Genomic DNA, 23,071 nt, shown 5'->3' with positions numbered 1-23,071 from the left:
TGATAGGACTGTCCTCTCTGTGATGAAATCATTTGCACATGCAATCATCACGTGATGTTTTCAATCATCACTTGATGTTCCGGTCATCAAGTATGCACAGATGTGGTGAACCAGCTCTGAGTGATAAAACTGGAAAGAGAGCAGCTCTTCAGTAGTAACCCGTGACCTGTAGTTAAGTAGTCGCTTACGGGCAAAGGTTTCATCTTTAGGTGACCGGTGGCCCTGCCTTTTTTTTTTTTTGCTACAACCCTAACAATCTTTAAAGTTCCTTTTAAAAAAACAACAACCAAACAAACATGATATAAAAACAACTCTTGACACAGTAAACCTCTACACAAGTTAACGAGCAACTTGCCTAAAAGTCAAGTTTATAACACTAAGGTGGGGGGGGGGGAATGTCATCGACAACCACTACTGGGGACAAATCCATGCCTGCTCATCGTCATTCCTCTTTTGGAGTCTCGGGGCTGAGCGAAGGAAGAGAGGCGAAGGAGGGCGAGGTGGTCTGACGACACGACAACATGGTTCTTCTACAAAAAAGCTTCTTGAGGTAGAACATTGCTTTCAAGGTTTTGGAAGTGCTTTACATTGGAACGATGGTGACAATAAAGGAATACTTTAAAATAAAAGATAATAAAAAGGTAACCAACAACCAACATGGTAGACATGGAGTATGAACTTCTGAGGTAGTACCACAGCTTGTACTGACCAAGTGCTACTCTACTTTGTTTTGAAAACAAAAGGAAGACACAAGATACTTTGCTTCTTCCCAAAAGACATTCAATTCCGGTTGAGGTAGGTTCTGGATTTACTCGAGATGTTAGTCCAAGTATTTTCTTTTTCTTTCTTTTTTTTTTCAGTAGACCTTCTTGTAGGCCTGAGTTTTTTTTTATTTTCTCCTTTTTCTTTTTGACACACTCGCTTTGCCTTTAAAATAGTTCGTCGGCAACAAAACATCCTGAGAATCAGAGACAGAGAGACTTGAAACACATCCGACAAAAAAGTCGTCAAATGCACCGAGAAGTTTGGCCAACCAACTTAGCACCTGAACGTTCTTTTTCCCCCCTCTCCCAGAGCTGGGTTAGAGAGGCGGGCCCCAGTCCAATCTGTTTTCTCAACACATTTCACAATGGCAGATCTGTGGGAGGAGAGTCATCCTAAAGCTGCCAACGAGGGACTGAACGTTGGTGAACCAAGACGATAAGAGGTTCCCATCTCGGTGTCTTATGGAGTTGGCCAAGGAAGGCGCCTTGAGAAGCTGTAGAGCAAACAGCTGTGAAGGAATGTACTAGGAGGCCTGAGACAAGTCAGGAAGAAAAAACTTCATGGAGCTTCCGCAAGGCTGCCTACCGATATAGATATATATATATTTATATATATATGTAATAAAAAAATTAAGAAACATATCGCAGAAATCTTAAAATTGACCTGAGATTGATGAGTCGGTTTAAAGACATCGCCAGGGGTAGGGTTGGGGGGGTGGGGAGTTGGTGGCTGGCGAGGTCCCGTTAAGAGTCTTCAAAGTCTTGGCAATTATCCTTCATTGGTTGGAGCTTGGTTCAAAGCTGGCTCATCTTGGCTGGCGTTGAGGAGGGGCCTGCCGGGGGCCCCCGAGGGCGGGGGCTGGAAGAGGGTGTCACTCTCCTCTTCAATGATGCTGAAGTCATCTGGCGGAAGCATGGATGTCTGGGTTTCGTCGTGTGAGGTAGGAGGAATATGGTCCAGCTGGGAAAGGAGAGTGAAAAAATGGCTATTTGAATGCCCAAGAAGAAGACTGACTGTCCTCTTAAAATATAATAATAATAATAATAATAATAATAATAATAATAATAATAATAATAATAGGAGTTGCCTATCCCAGAACAAATGGAAATCATCAAGGGGCATGGCTTTGTGATAGAATACAGTGGTACCTCAGGTTAAGTACTTAATTCGTTCCAGAGGTCTGTTCTTAACCTGAAACTGTTCTTAACCTGAGGTGCCACTTTAGCTAATGGGGCCTCCTGCTGCTGCCGCGCCGCCGGAGCATGATTTCTGTTCTTATCCTGAAGCAAAGTTCTTAACCTGTGGTACTATTTCTGGGTTAGCGGAGTCTGTAACCTGAAGCGTATGTAACCCGAGGTACCACTGTACATGCTTTACATGCGGAAGGTCTCAGGTTTAATCCCCAGCATCTCCTGGTAGGACTGGGAGAGTCACTTGGCTGGAAGTCTGGAAAGCTGCTGCCAGTCAGTGTAGGCAATACTGAGCTAGACTGTGGCTTCCTATGAAACTAACAGAGATTATGAACGGCTGTGGCTCAGTGGTAGAGCACCTGTTCTGCATGCAGAAGGCCCCACATTCCATCCCTGGCCTCTACAGGAAGTGCCCCCAACTAAAATCCCAGAGAGTCACATGCCTGTGGTGGGCGGGGTCAGAGGTAAAAGTGGGCGGAGCACAGAGTGCCAATTTTACCTTGGTACAGCAGCCTAGCTTTTCTGCACATGCTCACACGCCTCCCTCTATCCTCCAGGCAAAAAAGAGGTCAAGGACACATCTCAGCCAGACCAAGCCATTCAAGGAGGGTGCAAAGCAGGGCTGGCGGGGTGTGGAGCCTGGAGAGGGTTCCAAGGGCCAGGCTAAAAGGTGTGCAGGGCCGCATTTCCTCCCTAGCCCCGAGGTTCACCACTGCTGTCTGAAAGTGTGGCAAACAAACAAAAGCCCCCAGTGTCCCTTCCTTACCACAATCTCCTTGTTGTGTTGATCAGGCGGGGGAGGCGAGGCTGGGAAGAGCCTTTCCAGTTCATTCAAATCCAGCTGCTTCCCGTTTGCGTCTGGGTTGTCCCTGTCCCTCTGAGCAGATCCGTTCGAGGTCAGGCCTGCAGCATTCCTCTGGCTTCTTGGGACCTGTGGGGTTGACAGCTGCTCCTGGACATCTTTGCACACCAGCAGCCTGTGGAAATAAGCGAAAGAAGAAGAACAATAAAACCCTCTCTAGCAATGTACCATCATATGAACAAGAAGTCACCACACTAGACGTCCATGAGAAGGGTAGAGCGTCTGTTTCACATGCAACAACTCCCAGGATCAATTCATTGTGCCTCCAGGTAGTCTTCGGGGTTTCAGGCAAAAGAAATTCTCAGCTCTGCCTGGAAAGACCAGGGAGGCCGTAAGCATGTAAGAGATATCCTCTAGCCCTGAGCTACAGACCTTCCAAATCTGAGTTTCATCCTCTCCCTACACACAACATGGTTCGAACAGAGTGCTATGGACGTCATATGAATGGGATGCTTATAGATATAGACTTTGTTTGGATAAATATATTGACATTTGGAAGATGTCTATACAGAATATAGGTTATTAATAACTATTTATGTATTAGAACAATAATATTACTCTATATAATAATGTATGGAAATGTAACAGATTGTAGTTACTGTATCATATTATATTTTTCTTACTTTTTTGGCACTTTTCTTCTCCCTCTTTTTTCCTTTTCTATAACTGAAATTCTTTTAATAAAATATTAGTAATAACAAAGAAGTGATGATGGGTGTTGCAGACCTATGTTTTATCTCTCTGCCTCCACCCCGACTCCAGGTTCCGAGTTCTCCAAAGCTTAGTGGGGCAACCAAAACATGCAAACCTCCCAGGTGGTTTATGATGTGTGGGGACCTGGGAATTTCATAAGAAATGTTGTGAAACTCCCAAGACAGTATATTCTATGCCTAAGGCATCCATCTCCCATCAAGTGCCCTGCAGATGTTTTGGACCACAACTCCCATCATCCCTGACCACCAGACATGCTGGCTAGGGCTGATGGGAGTTGTAGTCCAACAATCTCTAGAGGGCACCAGACTGGGGGAGGTTGGCCTAAAGAATGCTTGTCCTGCTGCTCTGGAATATGAAAGCAGCCCACCCACTCCAAACGCAATCAGTGGAGAGACAGCCATACCTTCCTCGGTACCCAAACATGAGGAAGAGGACACAGAAGATGATGCAGGTGACTCCAATGTGTATCCCAATAATTATCCCAGTGGCCGACGTCTTATTGGTTTGCCCATCCTTCATGCAGTTGCACGGTGGGTTCAGCCCTGGGATGAAAAGGAAAGGTGTAAGTAGGAGGCAGGGCTCCATTAGGCATGGAAAGTTGTCAGTACAGGACTGTCTAGGCTGGCTGGTGGGGGCCCTCTGGGTGAGAGAGAGAGAGAGAGAGAGAGAGAGAGAGAGAGAGAGAGAGTCTCTCCCAGTCATTGGAGATTGAATCAGGGACCTTCTGCACACAAAGGAGATGCTCTACCACTGAGTTAAAGCCCTTCCCCTAAAAATAAATTAAGATGCTAGTCCTTACAGTTCTATTTTTTTAAAAAACCTGAATTAAATAGGAAGCTGCATTATACTGAGTCCAACCAGAGATCCATCAAGCTCAGTAGTGTCCACATTGACCAGCAAGAGCTTTCCAGAGATTCAGGCTGGAGTCTTTCCTAGCCCTACCTTGGGGATGGAACCAGGGACCTTCTGCAGGCAATACAGGTGCTCTACTAGTGAGCTACGGCCCCCTTCATTCTATGCAAGCTGCCAAACACTGGACGCCATCTTTTGCAACAGCCACCCTGCAGAGTGAGGGCCTCTGAGCAAGAGGGGGGTGGGATCTGGAACTCCGGTGGGTTGGGCCTCTTGCAGAGAGCTGGTCAGGGAAAGGCTTTGAACCCCAGGACAAAAACATAGGATGGAGAAATGAGTTGAGGCAGTTCACACAGGGGCGGAGGGGGGTGGGGAGCAAGTAGCAGGCTTGGCAAGAAACATGCAAGGTATGGGAAGGGGAAAGGAACAGTTAGGGACACAGAGAGGAGCAAAACTGGTGAGTAGGGAGGTGATTAACTTCCCAGGAGAAGTTTAAACATGGCCAGGAAAAGTCAGGCTCCTATCAGTGGGCAGGAGGTGAAACACAGCAAAAGGCTAGGCCTCAGCCATTTGGGCCCTTTGTTTTTTCACAACGGAAAGTGGCTCAATGGAGAACGCTCCAGCCAAGCTCCCTGGCAACCAATAGGTCTGCTGATGGGAGCTGTAGTCCACAACATCTGGAGGGCACCAGGTTAGCAATAGCTGCAACACTCTGGTGAAAAAGTATCACTCCACGGGGCAGGGGAGAGGAGGAAGGAAGGATAGCCTGCTGTTATAGAGCCTTCTCCTCCACCTAGTGATTTGCAAACTCCACATTCTCTTTCCTGCTGCTGTCAGTAAGGTACAGATGAAAGGGAAACCGGCTCTCACTTTCAACTCCAGCAACGTCCCCCTCCCACTTCGTTGTAACGGCATGACTAATGGTGTCGCTAAACCAATTCCAGACCAGAAAGAAAGAAAGAAAGAAAGAAAGAAAGAAAGAAAGAAGGAAAGCTTTGTCAAGGATCTGTTGAAATTTCCAGCTGAGATTAACATTTATTGTGAAAAGAAAAAAGGAACCTGATCACAAGGGGGATGTTGTCCCTAGAAGGATAAGTAAGATGGTTCTCAACCATAAACCACTTTTAGAAGATGTGTCCCAGAACAAAAGCAGCGCTTGAACACAGCCATAGAGTTTTACCTAAAGCAAGATTTAGAGGGGAATTTGGATGATCCTGCTTGGGTAAATATCTATTATTTATTTATTTTATTATTACTAATTAAACCTACTAGCATTTTCTTCTTCTTCAAAAGTAACTCAAAGTGACTCGCAAACTTCAAGCTTGATAACTTGCATCAGAGCAGCAACGTGGGGAAACTTTCGACATACTGATCTCCCTCTCTGTGTGTCTCTCTGTAAAACAACTTTCTTTTCTCACCAACCCCCCTCAGCCAGAGCCTCCCCAACTGTCTTCAAAGACCATCTCCCTCAAGGCTGCTCAGGGCCGCTTGCCCACTCACCTGTTCTTTCGACAGACTCTCGAAGGGACACAAAGCGAACAGTGGCATTCCCATCACCATGCTGGTTGTAGGCGAGCAGCTTGACTTCGTAGACTACTGATGGGTCTGGGAGGAAAAGGAAAGGAGAGATGTTGACCTGTGCCTAAATGTGGTTAGACCTACTGTGCTCACTAGCTATGCACCAGCTAGACTGGTGATTGGGAGCGGCCGCTGAGACATTGGCTCCCAGTACGTTTCTGAGCACAATTCAAAGTGTAGGTGCTGACCTTTAAAGCCCTAAATGGCCTTGGCCCAGTATAGCTGAAGGAGCATCTCCACCCCCCTTGTTCAGCCCAGACACTGAGGTCCTGCGCCGAGGGCCTTCTGGTGGTTCCCTCACTGTGAGAAGTGAAGCTACAGGGAACCAGGCAGAGGGCCTTCTTGGTAGTGGCGCCTACCCTGTGGAACACCCTCCCACCAGATGTCAAGGAAATAAACATCTGACGTTTAGAAGACATCTGAAGGCAGCCCTGTTTAGGGAAGTTTTTAATGACTGATATTTTAATGTATTTTTAGTCTCTTTTTGGAAGCCGTCCAGAGTGGCTGGGGAAACCCAACCAGATGGGCGGGGTATAAGTAATAAATTATTATTAGATTATTATTGCATTTAAAGCAGGTTGGGGGAGCCTTTTTACAGCCAGAGGGCCACCTTCCCAGTTGGGCAGCATTCCAAGGGCTACATGCCAGCAATAGGCTGGTCCAGAGGCAAAAGCGGACAGGGTACCAGATGTAAATGTTACCTTTGGTACAGGAGGCTGGTTTCTGCAAACGCTCGTAAGCGCCCCCTCAAGCTTCCATCCAGTGAAGCAGGATCTCAAAGGAGGATGTGAAGCAGGGCTGGTGCAGAATGGGGAGAGGGATGTGGTCTGGGGAGAGTCCCAAAGGCTAGATAGGGAGGCTGGGAGGGCCACCTGGGAGCATCTAAGATGCTCCCAGGTGAGAGCTGGGAGGGTACAACCTTTTCCGTATGGGACAAAACTTAAGATACATCTGTGAGACAGGACTCTGCATTCTTTTATCCTTTCCCTTCTCTTTCTTTCCTTCTTTGGTTTATTATTTTTTGTTTAGATTAGTTTTTTTATTGTACTATGAAAAATCTTAATAAAATTTTATTATTGACAGTGCAGAAAGAAAGAGTCCTCTCTAAGGAAGGCAAGTCAGATGTTGGCAGCCCTGAATGGTGGGGAGGAACAGTGAACTGCAGAATGCAATACTGACAGGAGTAGAGAAGGAAGAGGTGGGTTTGGCAACTCCAGTGGGCCTTCGTTTATTCTATTAATTAAATGTATATTCTATCCTTCCCTCCTTCCCCAAGGAACCCTGAGGCGCAGGGTTCTAACATTTTCTCAGCAGCGCTAGGGACTAGTTGCTTAATCCCTTGTGTCTTTTATGTTATCACACTCCCTCTGTATTTTATGAGAATCTGTATTCTGTTACGTATTCTTGATTACGCATTTATCTAACTGTTTTGACACCTGCTTTGCACAGCTACTGTGCTACGTATTGACGTTTTCGTTCTATGTCACAAACCACCTTGTAGCCTTTTGACGAAGGGCGGTACATAAATTTAACGAATAATTGTAATAATGGAAATGACACTCACCGAGCTGAGTAATGTTGCAGGATGTGATGTTGCTGGCCAAAAACATGGGCCCGGTAAAGTGGGGAAGGTGGACTTTGCGGTAGTAGAGCTTGAACCCTTCGTGCTGGCCCAGTTTGATGGAGGGCTCCCACGTGGCCTGGATGGTGGTGCTGTTGATGACTTTGATGAAGAGAGACGGCATGGCAGGCACTGGAACAAAGTCACAGAAAGAGATAAGGTTCGGTTTGCCCTTTGATTCCTTTTTTTACCCCTTTGGTTCCCTTCCCTTGGATTCCTTATAAGCCGGATGAGCCATTGTCAAAGCCCCTTATGCTTTGGTTTTAAAAAAGATGAAGGCTGAGGCTGATGGGAGTTGTACTTCAAAAATCTGGAGGGTACCAGTTTGAAGAAGTCTACATAAATCAACCACTGGCCTTGTGATGTTTCTTACTGTAGTCAGCCATGGTTTATTCTGAACCAGTGACCCTCAAATGTGGCGTAAAGGTAAAGGGACCCCAGACCGTTAGGTCCAGTCGTAACCGACTCTGGGTTTGTGGCGCTCATCTCGCTTTATTGGCCAAGGGAGCTGGCGTATAGCTTCCGGGTCATGTGGCCAGCATGACTAAGCCGCTTCTGGTGAACCAGAGCAGCGCATGGATACACCATTTACCTTCCCACCAGAGTGGTACCTAGTTATCTACTTGCACTTTGACGTGCTTTCAAACTGCTAGGTTGGCAGGAGCAGGGACTGAGCAACGGGAGCTCACCCTGTCGCGGGGATTCGAACCGCTGACCTTCTAATCAGCAAGTCCTAGGCTCTGTGGTTAAACCCACAGCGCCACCCGCGTCCCTTCAAATGTGGGGAGCGGCTGTCAAAACGGTGTTTTGGACACACTATGGAGCTCAAAGGGGTTTTCTAAACACAGGGGCAGATCCAGCAAAGAGACTGACTTGTAAATCAAACTGGGACAGAGGGGCTGAGCTAATGATTAACAGCACCTGCTCATCCATGAAGGGAGATGGAGCTTAAAGTCTAAACTTTTGTTCCATGGAAGTAAAGTTGTTGTTTTTCAAAACACACCCACACACACTTTAGAGCTTTGTGTGGTGGGATGGTGTCGAGCATCGAAGAGGTATGTGTAATTTATTAGTGTGCGACAAGACCTGCAGCCCTTAACTCACAGGAAACGTAGTGCCCTGACTTCTCAAAGCTCCAGAAAAACATGAACTTTATGAGGCAGAAAGCTACTGCCTTGAACTGCAAGGTTTTAGGTCAAGGTTTTTAAAGGTTTTAAGCCTTGTCAATCTCTCCGCTTGAAAAAGGAGGAGGCCAGGTTAATGGGTGGTTCTATCCTAGAATGCTGAGCGAAGGGATCTGGAAAGATGTGGCCGTTGCTGGGTGCCAACCATCTCAGGGGTTTTGTGGGCTCTTTGCTCAAGTCATTCACAGCTGGCAGGGCTTCTGTGCAACCCTTGCATTACAAAGAAGGTCAAGCTCTGTTGGCTTTTATGCCATTATAGGATTTTTTAGGACTTTGGTTTTACGAGGTCTTGTTGTACGGCAGGTTTATTGTTGTGTTTGTGTATGTTTGGATTGTAAGCCGAGGGCTCCTTTGGGGGCTGTGTGGCATGACTGAAATGCCAAAATAATTGAAAAAGGAAATAACAAAAATGTCACAAGCTGCTGCTACAGTGGCTTAACAATGTGGCAGCTATTTTGCATCCTACTGACATCCGTGACCTATGATGGAAGGACCCAGGCAGACTTCCTGCAGAAATCCTAGCCATTTTGGTTGCATATATGTCTTTCCTTGTGATGGCTCATGCAACTTGGTTCACTTGCTCAAGCCATTTGGGGCACTCTGCTCTGCTCCTTGCTGCCACATGGATTGCTAACTGCTGCCCTCTGAGTTCACTAGTGAATCTGCATGCTTTGTAATTCCATGCAGCCTCGGAACCTGGCATCAGATACAGCAGTCACCAATCTGTGATCCCCTGATGTCATTTAAAAGCAGAAAACAAGCAGCAAACAAATTTCTAATTGTTAAGGTTGCATAGGAAGAAACTTGTGCTGTTGGTAGTAAAGGAGACAATAATTTCTGAAGTTCCAAGTAAGAGAAGGGCTGTAGTTCAGCAGCACAGTGTCTGCTTTGCACCCTGTTTCAGCACCCTGGAGAGCACCTCACCCTTCCACGTGTCCAGAAGTTGAGTGTAGCCCTTTTCACGAAGGTCCTAGGTAGCACACAGCAGGTACCAGATTGCACCTGCAGGCTCTGGCTATGCCACTGAACCTCCTATGTGTTCAGTGCAACATCTGTAAATACTGCACATACAGCTGCGCTTCACAGGAGCAACTTACCAGCTGTGCAGATATCAGGAGCACGAGCTGTGAGGAGTTTGATAGGCAGGCAAGAAATGTACTGTGATTATCTAGTTATTTATGATTTACTGCACTGCACACCTTTTTCTTGTTCTCCAAGGTGGCATACATGGTTCTCCCCTCCTCATTTAATCCCCACAACAACCCTGTGAAGTAGGCTGGACTGAGACACACAAAGTCTTGGATTCCCAGGTCCTTGTCCAACACACTAACCACTACATTGCACCAGCTCTCTATAATATAATAGATTGTATGTTGATATTAATAAAAAAAAACTTGGGCCACATAAAACAAAACTTAGTAGATTACTTTAGAAAAGGGATATGAATAATAAACACATCAGAAATTGACATAAATTTGGCGTGTGAGATTGATAGGCAATGGAAATAAATTGAACCATGGGACGAGCTAGTCACACATGAAAATGCTTTATACCCAATCAGACCATTGACCCATGTTGCTAAATGCTGTCTGCTCTGACTTGCAGGAGAAGGAGAAGAAAAAGAAGAAGAGTTTGGATTTGATATCCCGCTTTATCACTACCCGAAGGATTCTCAAAGCGGCTAACAATCTCCTTTCCTTTCCTCCCCCACAACAAACACTCTGTGAGGTGAGTGGGGCTGAGAGACTTCAGAGAAGTGTGACTAGCCCAAGGTCACCCAGCAGCTGCATGTGGAGGAGCGGAGATGTGAACCCCATTCACCAGATTAGGAGACTACCACTCTTAACCACTACACTCTCTGAGATCCCTGGGAGCTCAGGCAAGGGTCTTGCTCATAAGAGGCTTTTATCAAGAGGTGTCTCGATTGGACCTGGGACCTTCCAAATGCAAATTGGGTCCTCTGCCACTGATCTGAGTTCCCTTCTACAGCCCAGCAGGATGATGAGCTTGAACTTCCATTTCTCTTCGGCCCTTTTATTCATCCTTACCTTCTCCTAGCGTGCTCACCACCACGACGTCAGAGGCCTTGCTTGCCCCCCGAGAGGTATAAGCCTTTATGTAGAAGCTGTAGCTCATGGAGGGCTCCAAGTCAGTCACAAGCTGCTGGAATGTATTTTTGCTGACGGCTTCCTGGTACTCCATCTCCACAGGGTCTGAAATGCAAGGGGAAGGCGTAAGAACATAAGCAGAGCCTGCAGGATCAGGCCAAGCAGGATCTAGATCCGCATCCTGTTCTCACACTGACCAACCGGATGCCTCTGGGAAGCCAGGAAGCAAGACATTTTACTTATATTTTATTGAAGAATTTCAGTGGACAAATAAAGTGAAAGAAATGAAAACGAAAATGTGCTCGTAACTGGAATACAATATGATATATAAGTAATGTTATTATTACAAAGCGTATACAATCATTAACACGCCTCTATAATTTTTATAAATTCATTCCAAATATCATGATATTTATCCATGCACAATCAGCTTCGTCTTCTTTTAATATTTTTATTTTATTTTGACAAAATAATCATCATAAATAAATAAGAATAAAAATGTGCACCCCACCACCGAGACTGTTCCACTGTAACTATCCAACCTTCCAAAATTTCAACACCTCTTGTGATGGTTTGACCCCTTTCCATTTTAGCAGTACATATTCTACAAACACCCTCCACATCTCCTCAAAATCAGTTCTGCATATTCCCCGTCTTTCCTTAATGGCACATATTAATTTATCATTAATAGCTGTATCCCACAACTCTTTATACCGTTCTTCCATTTTATATTCTGCTTGCCCCTTCCACTTCCTACCTAGCTATAATAATTCATGCAGCTGTCAATAAAGCACGGTCAGCTTCTAAAAGCAATCTGTTCCTAGGTTGCAAGACTCTTATTCTATCCACTGATCAAAGCAAGCATGATTTCTATTTCAGATATTGGGAAAGCAAGACTTGTAATTCCCAGCGACATTCCTTCAGGGCAGACTGCCTTTTTGACATCTCTGAAATCCATCTGGATTTCCTCCTGCCGTCCAGCCGTCCAGATCCCCAGCATAAGAGCACCCTCCTCTCCATCTGGAACTGTTCGCAGCTCTCAAAAATCTAGCTACAGAGAGTGAGGCCATGTTCCAGTCGTAGCTTGCCAGCCCCAGGATGTGGCACAATGGCAGAGGTGTGCCTGATGCCACTCTGTTCACCATCAGGAGCTTGGCTCTGCTCCCTTGCTCCCAGCGTCACCAAACAAGGCATCCTGGCGGTTCCAAGCCACAGACCTAGTCTCTTCCCAGGAGACAAGAGATCCAGGAAGGTTGCCTGGTGCCAGGGCCTGTGGTGAAACTCAAGATCTGGGAAGCTAGTCATGGAGGGCAAGTCTCCATCTGAGCTCCCAGAATGCTGGACTGTTGTCTTCTGCTTGGAGGGAGTCACTGTGTCACAGGCTGTGGGGTCCTGGACCTGGCCACTAGATGTCAGGGCATGTCTACACTACAATCATGGGTATTTATTTATTTACTTTATTTCCTTTCTCTCTCTCTCGCCCCACTTCCCACCCTTAGCAATGTCAGCTTACAAATGATGCCAGCATGATAAAAATAAGATAGGCACAGGAGAGCCAGTGTTCAGTGGTTAGAGTGTCAGAGGAGGACCTGGCAGATCGGGGTTCGAATCCTCACTCAGCCATGAAGCTCACTGGGTGACCCTGGGTCAATCAGTCACTTGCAAACCCACCCTACTTCGCAGGGTTATTGTGAGGACGAGGACGAGGAGGAGGAGGAGGAAGAGAACCATTTGTGCCTCCTCTTTGGGGGAAAGGCAGGATATAAATGTAATAAATAGAACAATGCACACATGCCCCTGAAATGTAAATGGGTGACCTTAAACCAGTCCTTAAACCCAACTCCTGGGCCTAACCTATTTCATAGTGTTGCTGTGGGGATTTAATGGGTCTACTCTGAGGAGCACTGGCACTGGCTACAACCCAGTATGATTATACTGATTATTTGTTTATTATAATTATTGCATTTACATCCCACCTTTTTCTCCAAGGAGCTCGCGGTGGCATTCATGGTTCTCCCCCTCCTCATCCAATCCCCACAACAACCCTGTGATACCTGAGAGGCAGTGACTGGCCCAAGTCACGCACTGAGCTTAATGGACAAGAGGAGATTTGAACCCTGCTCTCCCAGGTCACAGTCCTACACTCTAACGATTACGTCACATTTTTAACACTATTGCTATAACTGTGAGCTGCATTGAGCTCAGTATTGTTGTTGGTAAAGAGACATGCAAATATTAAGCAAAACAAAACCACAGCCCTGCATCCTGCCCCGTGATAATTTCACCGACATTTTACCTCCCCTTTGACAATTTTTGAAGGCAGCTCCCAAGGAGGAGCAATTCCAAAGAGCATCTCTTTGCCTATTGTTCCATCCTGGAGGTCCCGACAGCTGGGGGGAAGGTGTGGCCTACAAGAGAGCAGTAACTCTGGAGGCTGAGCCTCACACTTTCCACCAATGAGGATAACCCTCATAGGCCCTCAAACTACGCAGGTGCCCAGTGCCACAGAGACTACCTTTACCTTAAAGACTGAAAGAGCAAGCCTTGCGGCACTTCTCAGCTCATTGCCACCACTCCTGCCTATAATTCCTCATTGGAGGTGATCACCAGCATCCTTCCCCTTCCCACTCCCACTGAGCAACCCACCAAGGTTGGGCGCTATACAGCTCCCCGCCCCCTCACTGCCACCCCTGCCATGACAGGACATTGAAGAAGAATTTTTCAACACAGCACTCATGTCAATGCCCAATGGACTGTTGCCGCCTCACCTGCTGCTCTCCTGATGTGTAGGACGTAGCCGATGATCTCCTTGGTGTTCTGCAGAGGCTCACTCCACAGCACTTGGATGGTGGTGGCTGAGACGGTCGTGGCTCTCACCTTCTGGGGCGGGCCAGGCAGCCCGTCGGCCCACAGCACTGTCAGCCTGGCGCTGGCTTGGGTGGAGCCAGCACTGTTCTCCGCAATGCACTGGTAGATGGCCTCGTCCGCTTGGCCAATGCTGTAGATCGTCAGCGTGCTGTGGGGAAACCCAGCAAGGCCATTGGGATTAGCGCTTTCCAGCAACGAACCTAGAAATCCCCCAGCCCTTTCTCCCTCCCTACCTCCTTTGGCCAGCCATATCTAGGTTAATCCTGATGTGTCTGAAGAGGATGTAATGAAAGGCTAAGGCTGCTTAGTGGGAATTTCACTACAGCTCCTCCCTCTTTTGGCTTTGGCAGGACTGGAGAAAATGTAGAGGATTGTTGCCTGGGATGGAAACCTGCAACCCAGTCAGGAAGTACCATATGGATTATGTTAAAGGCTGGGGGAGGGGGGGAATGAGGAGGTGATATTGGTGGCGGCATTATCCAGCTCTGATAATCACACAGCTCAGCTCTGCCTTGCATTAAAGAAACTAGAGCCACAAGCATTTAAAATCTCAAAGGGAAAGGGCAGATTCCCAGAGGAAAAATAGGTAAGTGCCCATTCATATGATTGTGTTTTGCACCTGTACAGTGCAGCAGAGTGCACATGCAGCATACATATGCGCAGAGAGACACGATGACATCTACATCAGGCATCTCTTCCTATATACATAGAAATGCAAGGCTGTTGTCGCACAGCCCACGTTGGAGGATTTGCAGTGCTGCATTGCAATCCTCGATTTGAATTAAGAGAAGCCCGAAAGGTCAAGAAAAGCAAGCTCAGTAGTTGCATGGGGTGGGAAGGGGAAGCTGTGGGAGGAAGGGGGGAGATGGCAAGCAGAGCAAGCAGGGGCACAGCCCCTAATATACACATAAAAGTACATATACAGCCAATTCAGATGTTGCATCACATGTGCATTGATGCAGGTAGGCCCACACATCCCCCCCCCCAATTTAAAAATCATGATCACAGTATAACATTTGTATCCCACTTTTCCTCCAAGGTGCTCAAAGTGGCACGCATGGCTTTCCTTTGTGTTCCTGAGTGTGCAAAACACCTCAACAACCTTTACTGCAAGGGTGAGAACATTAAGCTCACCAATATATTGCTTCCAGCTCACATAATTCTTCCATATTGGATCCTAGCTCACATCAGCCTCAGCAGCCAGCATGGCCAATGGCTTGAGACAATGGGAGATGGAGAACAGCAACATCTGGAGGACCACAGATTCTCTCCCCCCACTGTACAGGGGTTCCCCATTGGGGTCCATGTAACCCTCCCGGAGGGGGGGTCTGTGGCACTATTCACATAATAGAAACTACCATAGAGATACCAAAACTTTCAAAAGCAGAGGGGTCCTTGGCTTGGCTTCTGAAAAAGAGGGGGTCCGAAGTACGTAGCTAATTGGGAACCGTTGTGTTGAAGTCTAGAGACAGCAGTGGAGAGAGTCCAGTGATCAGGGGAGCTACTGAGGCAGGTTCATGGCTGGCCTGGGGTTGGAAGTGGAGGCTTTCAGCTCATCACTCTTCTCTCAAACACTCCATTACCTGAGCTGGCTGAAGGGAACTGCCCGCTTTGCAACTGCTTCCATCCCAGTGGGAGGAATAATTAAACCAAGCTTCACAAAAATCAGTGCCACACTTGACTATTGATGAAAGCCTGAACAAGACTATGCCCTCCTTGCCAGCCATTGCATGTTTAAAAACACATTTTCCAATGACTGTCCGCTTTCAGGCATGGGAAGAGTGGGCCAGTCAACAACCGCTCTGCTTTTTTGCAAGCTCTGACATGCTTGCTTTGAAAAAATCAGGCTCAGAACAAAGAGGTTCGAACGACTGTGATCAAACGCTTTGCAAGAAATCACAAGCGACCTTCCAATACTTTATCTCTCAAAGGTCTCCGAGCCCCTTTATCCACACCGTGTCGTTCCCTATATTCTGATTGCAAGGAGCAGGCAGCATCTGAAGCTAGAATTAAATGGTGCTGAGCTTGCTCAGACCCCAGTGTGGCAGCTCAAGGAAAGCTGCACATTTAAATTTGCTCAATCTACTCACGTCACAGCGTAATTGCTACTGGGTTAAAATGAGCATACTTAGAATCATAGAATCAACAAAATTGTAGAGTTGGAAGGGACCTCGTGGGTCATCCAGCCCAACCCCCTGCAACGCGGGAACCTTTTGCTCAATGTGGGCCTCGAACCCTTGACCCTGAAATTAAGGGTCTCATGCTCTACGAACTGAGCTATCCCACAGGGGAAGCTGCCTTATACCGAGTCCAGCCCTCAGAACATCTTGCTCAGTATGGTCTACACTGACTGGCAGCAGCTCCCCAGGTTTTGGGCAAATAGCTCTTCCCCAACCCTACCTGGAGATGCTAGGAATTGAACCTGGCACCTTCTGCATGCCAAGCAGATGTTCTCCCACTGATCTGGCACTGCACATGCCCCTTTGCAGCCATTTCCTGGCTACACACTGTAGGATGAAAAGAGGCAATTTGTCCCCACAATGCTTCCTTGTCACTGGGGCCAAAATTTGGACCTTTCTGCCTGCTGGTCCATTCTCTCCTGCTCTGCAAATCTCTAGAACCTCAACAAACAGATGATTATTCTACCCCCCTCCCATGTGCCAAGAGTCCATGTTTCCTTGGAAACGTTAGCAAGAGTTTTGGCTGATGGGGTAATTTCGGTGGACTGGCCATAAGCTCTCCCCGTTGCCACAGATTCAACATATCTGATTAAGTTGCCAAGAAGACAAGAAGGAAAGAAAGGTCATCAGAGGCTGAGGGATGAGGTTGGGGACAGGAGGTCCCTAAGCCTCTTCTTCGCTCAGGGACAGATGGAGGGATGGAGGAATCTGTCAATTTCAGTTTCTCTAATCTTGCATTTAGTTCTCCGCATGTTCATATCAGTTTGCGCATGAAAATCCATCTGCATTTTAGTGAGAAGTTCTCCTAAAACACATATTTTGGCAACATAACTTCCTCCAAATGTAATTCATTTCTGAATTTTATTTTCACTAATATATGCATGCTTGTGCATTTTACCTTAGAATTCAGGTGTGTTTTTGTGCACATTACTTGGCAAGAAAACATCACTCCAAAAGTCGGAGTATAGCTATGTTTCGGTTTGCATATTGTTTGGAGACGTGCGAGTTAGGTAAAGATAAAGGTAAAGGTAAAGCGACCCCTGACCGTTAGGTACAGTCGTGGCCGACTCTGGGGTTGCGGCGCTCATCTCACTTTACTGGCCGAGGGAGCCGGCGTACAGCTTCCGGGTCATGTGGCCAGCATGACTAAGCCGCTTCAGGCGAACCAGAGCAGCAAACAGCATTCCCGCCGGAGTGGTACCTATTTATCTACTTGCACTTTGACGTGCTTTCGAACTGCTAGGTGGGCAGGAGCAGGGACTGAGCAACGGGAGCTCACCCTGTCGCGGGGATTCAAACCGCCGACCTTCTGATCGGCAAACCCTGGGCTCTGTGGTTTAACCCACAGTGCCACCCACTTCTCCCAAAGAAAAAAAGTTAGGTTGGTTCACCTTTAAATGCACAGTTGTCACCAAAAGCCCTCGAGGGGGTGGGGCAGGGCTGCCAAGGGGTAAAGAGTGGCAGATAGAGAGGTCTGGAGGGTTGCTCCCAACTTCAGCCCGCACCCTAACTCAGCTTCCATTGGAAGTGTCCTGTGAGCAGTTCTGCTTGTGGGATGCTACTTCGGAATGGGGGTGGGCATTTTCATTTATCTCTCTTCCTCCCTGCATTCCTTTTGCCCCTCAAAAAACTGCTCTGGAGAGCTGGGAACCACAGCGGGGCTGTATCCAGCACAGCTCTAAGCTAAAGTCACTTAGGAGAATCCTTGTTCCGCTAGCGAAATGTTTTGTGCCTGTGGAACATGGTTGCACAAACCATAAGCAGGTTTCAGGGGGCTGCGTAACAGAAATGCACCACCACCAGTACTCTAAGTTTCCGTTCAGGAGGAAGGGAGCTCTCAAGCGCAAGTCCTGCAACACTAGAAGACCAAATATTCACAAATGTGGAAGGAACACTGTGTGGCACTTGTAAAATTGCCAGCTGCGGTAGAACAGGAACAAATAATATGAGCGTTTGGAAGAAAGGGGCAGGCAGCAGGGCTCCAAAAAAGAGAGAAAAGAGCGGGGTATCACCTTCGTCCCAAGGGCGCCCCCTAAAGGTCTTCCCAGACACAAGAAGCACTGCAAGAAACTTGCCATTTCCATGCGGGGGTCACTCCCCTCCCCCACGTCAACAACAAACGTTAATTCTCTTTTGTGGGGAGGTGCAGAAGGCCTAAGGGGGAGGGGATGGAATCACAGACATTACGCCAAGCCTTTTTGCAAATCAGTCAGGTTCTAATTTATGCTCAGGCACCATCTGGCGTGTGTGTGAAACTGTCTCCATGTAAAGACGACCAGCCTTCATTTTTTTTGGGGGGGGGGTTGCTAGGTGTGACAGACATGATAGAGCAAAGAAGTGCCCTGAGGCTGTCAAGGCGGGGGGGGGGGGCAGCCTCCTCTATCATTGTCAGCTGTCACCCCACCCCACCCCCCAACAAAGGAAATGTTGCTGCTTATAAAGCAGCTTCACGCATTATGAAGAAACAGAAGCAGAGGAGAGCACGGAAGAGCTGAAACTCAACGCAACTGCACAATCTGAAACCACAAGACTCTATGAAAGATGCTTCCAAACCGCTTTGAGTGTCCAGTTTCGAGTGCCAAGAAACCCATAAGTGAGTGGCAAGGAAATTCTGATCCAGTGTCCAAATGTGGCCCTCCATATCTTTCTATCAGGCCCTCGGGGCTCTTCACAAGCCATGCCCTCACCAGCCCTGCTGCTCTGTGGAAGAACCAGCTACTGCCTCCTCCATCTGGGCCAGGGAGGAAAGAAAGGCTTGATGCTGGTTGATGGATTTTTCACACAGAGGAGAGGGAGATTTCCCTTTGCTACAGCTATCCAAAATGAGTAATCATTTTGCCCATCACTCTGGGACATCTGCTCTCTCGAAGAGCCAGGCAGGTAGTGGCATTCACAGCCTGCCTATACTGAAGACACATTCAGGGAGCCGCAGGGATGTCAATCAAACCTTTGCACAATGACTCTGACAGGCAGGGACCAAAGAGGGAGAAGAGGCTTTTGGAGATTCACACTTGGCTCCACGAAGGTGGGGGGCGCAGCCCCAAGAGAGAGAATGGAGAGGGGGAGAGAACGGGTGTCTCCAGCCATTCAAAGAGAGGCCTATTCACAAGCTGTCGCTTCAGCCCGCAGGCAATCAAGATGACTGATCTCATCAAAGGTCAGCGGACCAGAGATGAACTTTCGGAGGCACCGCAAGGGAGAGGAAGCCAAGGAAAGAACGCAAGGCTGAACCAGAAGGACACGGGTTCAGCAGCACAACCGAGGGAGCAAACAGCCCCACCTGCCAAGCTGTGGAAAACACAGGGGGCTGCGGACAGAGAGGAAGGGTGCCCCAGAAGGTGCGGTCCAACTGGCTCATGCTAGCGAGCCAAGTTTCATGCCGAAAGGGCAGCCTAGCGGGTTGAAGATGGGGCTGTGCGTATGCTGCATGAAATGAAAAAAAGAAATCCTATCCCTTCGGGGAAAGCTGGCTTCTGCAACGTGCATATATTATGCAGATCTTGCAAATCAGCACGATCCACAGATTTTGCATAACTATGCCACCTTTGCTACTTTGCATAATTTATTCTAGTTTTGCTTGTCATGGAAGAGGGCGGGAGCTGCAGAAGGCACTGAGGCCCCACCGCCACCCCACCCCCAGGACATCTTATCCAGCTTGTTCTTCCTGCTCCGGCACTTGAATACTCACCATGTTTTTCCAAGTCTCTTTTTGCATGTTGTATTTAGAATGTTGTATTATTTTATTGTTTTTAGCCACCCTGAGCCCAGCTTCAGCTGGGGAGGGCGGGATATAAATAATAATAATAATAATAATAATAATAATAATAATAATAATAATAATAATTGTTATTATTATTATTATTATTATTATTATTATTATTATTATTATTATTATTATTACAACCAGAAGAGCTAGAAACTTGCCCATTGTAAAAAGCAAAAGTCAAGATTCTGAGGAAGCTGGATCCTGTAACTTCTTCTGTCATGCAAAACCAAAGCTCTCTTTACTATTACTATTACTATTAATTGACCTTACAGGATCTGAGGGTGACTTGATGCATATAAGGAATCCTTCACTGCTTATGGCAAGCAATGACATAAAAAGAAGAAGAAGATTTGTATGGCTGAAGTCCCTCTAGGAAATGTTCATTGCCATGCCTGGCAGAGCCACAATGCCATAGGTTGTACCCAATGCTAGTCCTACTCTTGCTTTGCAAGGGGTTGGACTAGATGACCCTTTTCCACCTAAAGTCAGTGGAACCAGCTTGGTGTCCTCCAGGGGTTGCTAAACTCCCATCATTGCTGTCCACTGGCCAAGCTGGCTGTGACTGATGGCATTTTGGGTCCAGTAATATCTGGAAAGCTAGTGACTGCCCACCCTTTGATTACAGCATCATGGACCATGATGGCTAAAGCAGCAAGAGATAATGTGGTGCCCTTCAGGTGTTGATGGATGACGACTTCCATCAGGTGTGTTGGCTCTGGTGCTGAATGATCTCAAAGAAAGACATTCAAGAAGCAACCAGTGAACATTACGATGACTGGGGAAGCAGAGAGTTAATAGGGGAGAGGTGGGAATGGGGAAGAGTTGTTCGTAAGATGCAAGTTTATGGAGGAGAGCAAGTCCTTAGCCAGGGCTCATCATTGCTTTTTGGCAGAATTAATAAATAATACCCACTTAATTACCATTTTGTAAATACAAGAAACACACACACAAATCAATATCAGGAACTATCTTTGCATCAAGATGGTTGGCCTCCGCTACATGCCGTTGTGGTAAATGCATCTTGGCAATATAGACCCTTTAAGATAATTTATTTCTTCCCTGCAGATGACTCACCACCACAGCTCCAAGCAGAGACACACAGAGACAGAGCAGGCCAAAGTCAAGCAATGCACCTTCATTCTGTTACATTTTCTCACCTCACACCCCATACAAGCTCACGGCCATGCTGGCTGAAGCTGGTGGGAGTTGTCATCCGCAACTCTGGCAGGTTAACACATTGCAGAAGGCTGCTCTGAACCTCTTGTCCAAAAAACCAAACAAACTTTCCCCATCATCCTTGGTCAATGGGCGCTGGAGAGGCCAACTACAGTTGGAAGTTCAGGCTTCCTTGTTCTTTCTCTCATGGAGAAACCCTCCCTTTCCCCCAGATCAGGAAGGCTGGAGTTTGGGAGTGAGATGGTGCTCAGAATTATATAGAAGCTGGAAGCTTCCTGGCTCACATGAGAGCACTGTTGCGCTCAGAGTTCTAATTGTGGGTTTCCCATTGGGCCATCTGGTTGGCCATTGTGGGAAAGGGATTCTGGACTGGGTAGGCTTACAGTATGTCATTCATGTGGGCTCTCCTTACATTCTTATAGTAATTATGGGGAAAGCTCCAGTTAGAATTTTGGGAAGCGTCCATGGAAAAGGAAAGCCATTGCCTGTGACCCAACACTTTTCATTTAGCTTTATTTTCTTCTATGTGTTATCCAACAAGTGAGGAGGAGATCATTTAGATAATACTGCCAATTAATTAGTAAACAGTTCAATCTGGGGTAGATTACTTCCCCCGAATTTTCATTGCTCTTTCCCCTGCCCTCTTCTAATCAAAAACCAAAAAAAAAAAAAAAAGGAAAATCCTTCAGGGGCATTCAGTCTTTTTATTACTATATGATGAGTTTTAATCCAATGAAATTTTCAGTAGGGGAAAGCATGTAATCTAATTAAGAGACTCAGGCTGCAGTTTAGCTGGACTCATTAACTGCAAGATAAGAGATCCCATCATTACAGAGACAAATACCGCCCCCCCCCTCAAGTGCACATCTGAAGGCCACTATGCAAACTGATTCTGCTCGGAACGAACGGGGCTATACCGTTTAGTCATGCACACAAGCATGAAACAAAGGGATTTGGGGGAGAGGGAGAGAGAGACTGGTGGGGGGGAGAAAGAATGTGGAAAGCATCCCAGGAAACCTGGCTTCTTTCTGCAACTCCTCCTTTCCAATAACATCCAGCACCTCAAATATAGTATAAAAGGGTTTGGGAATCACCAAGAACATGGACGTATTGGTTGTAGGAAACTTACCCCTAGTATATATAAAAAATGGTAAAGGTAAAGGACCCCTGGATGGTTAAGTCCAGTCAAAGGTTACTATGGGGTTGTGGCGCTCATCTCACTTTCAAGCCAAGGGAGTCAGCTTTTGTCTGCAGACAGCTTTCTGGGTCATGTGGACAGCATGACTAAACCTATTCTGGTGCAATGGAACACCATGGCCGAAACCAGAGCGCATGGAAACGCCATTTACCTTCCCGCCGCAGCGGTACCTATTTATCTACTTGCACTGGCGTGCTTTTGAACTGCTAAGTTAGCAGGAGCTGGGACAGAGCAACAGGAGCTCACTCCATTGTGGGGATTCGAACCGCTGACCTTCCGATCGACAAGCCCAAGAAGCTCAGTGGTTTAGACCACAGCGCCACCCGCATCCTAGTAAAAACGCTTGGTTCATCTAGGCCCTTTTTGGTATGGAGAAAGTGGGTAGAGGAAAGGTTTGCTCCCTTTCTCGTAACACTCAACCTCTCTCATAGCTCTCAGACTTGGGGACATCCAATGAAACTGAATGATGGAGGATTCTGGACAAATCAAAAGGAAGTCCTTCTTTAGGCCGCACATAGCTAAACAATGGAGCTTGTTCCCTCAGGAGGCAATGGTGGCCACCAACATGGATGGCTTTGAAAGAGGATTGGACAAATTGTGAAAACAGGATGCTGGACTAGATGGGCCTGATCCAGTAGACTCCTCCTATTTTCTTATGCCAGTCATTTTCAAATTGCATTCTGCAAAACCAAAGTGTCTCTTGGAAATATATTTAAGGCGCTCCTCCACGAAAAGATAATGCTTATGTATTGCAACAATTCAATCCCGCAAAGGACTGCTGGGTGTTTTCCAGGGTGTTTTCCCAGTTCACCATGGGGTGGGGGTGGGGGTGGAGTTACAAGAGACCTAGAAGCTCTTCTTGAATAGACATGGGGCCCTACAACATGCTCCAGCACTGTCTGAAAGAAACAGAACTTTGTCATGCTGCACAGTGATTAAGGTGTCAAGAACAGGAGTGGACAGACTTGGGTTCAAATTCTAGCTCATCCATGGAAGTGAGGGCAGAAGT

The 23,071-nt window shown here is 47.0% G+C and overlaps 1 protein-coding gene across 1 annotated transcript in view; it reads right to left on the bottom strand.

Moving 5' to 3' along the window:
* Window positions 1-1,108: 1,108 nt before the first annotated feature.
* IGDCC3 (immunoglobulin superfamily DCC subclass member 3) overlaps window positions 1,109-23,071 on the bottom strand; it is a 104,934-nt gene continuing 82,971 nt past the window's right edge. The window contains exons 8-14 of the mRNA XM_081888520.1: window positions 13,643-13,890; window positions 10,815-10,979; window positions 7,526-7,714; window positions 5,884-5,988; window positions 3,935-4,073; window positions 2,722-2,932; window positions 1,109-1,725 (exon numbers count right to left, since the gene is read on the bottom strand). Of these exons, the coding sequence (XP_081744646.1) occupies window positions 1,534-1,725; window positions 2,722-2,932; window positions 3,935-4,073; window positions 5,884-5,988; window positions 7,526-7,714; window positions 10,815-10,979; window positions 13,643-13,890 (1,249 nt within the window). The 3' untranslated portion in view covers window positions 1,109-1,533. The remainder of the gene's footprint in view (window positions 1,726-2,721; window positions 2,933-3,934; window positions 4,074-5,883; window positions 5,989-7,525; window positions 7,715-10,814; window positions 10,980-13,642; window positions 13,891-23,071) is intronic.

Source organism: Podarcis melisellensis, assembly GCF_964234715.1.
Source record: "Podarcis melisellensis genome assembly, chromosome: 14".
NCBI lineage: Eukaryota > Metazoa > Chordata > Lepidosauria > Squamata > Lacertidae > Podarcis > Podarcis melisellensis.
This window is presented reverse-complemented; position numbering and strand designations above follow the sequence as displayed.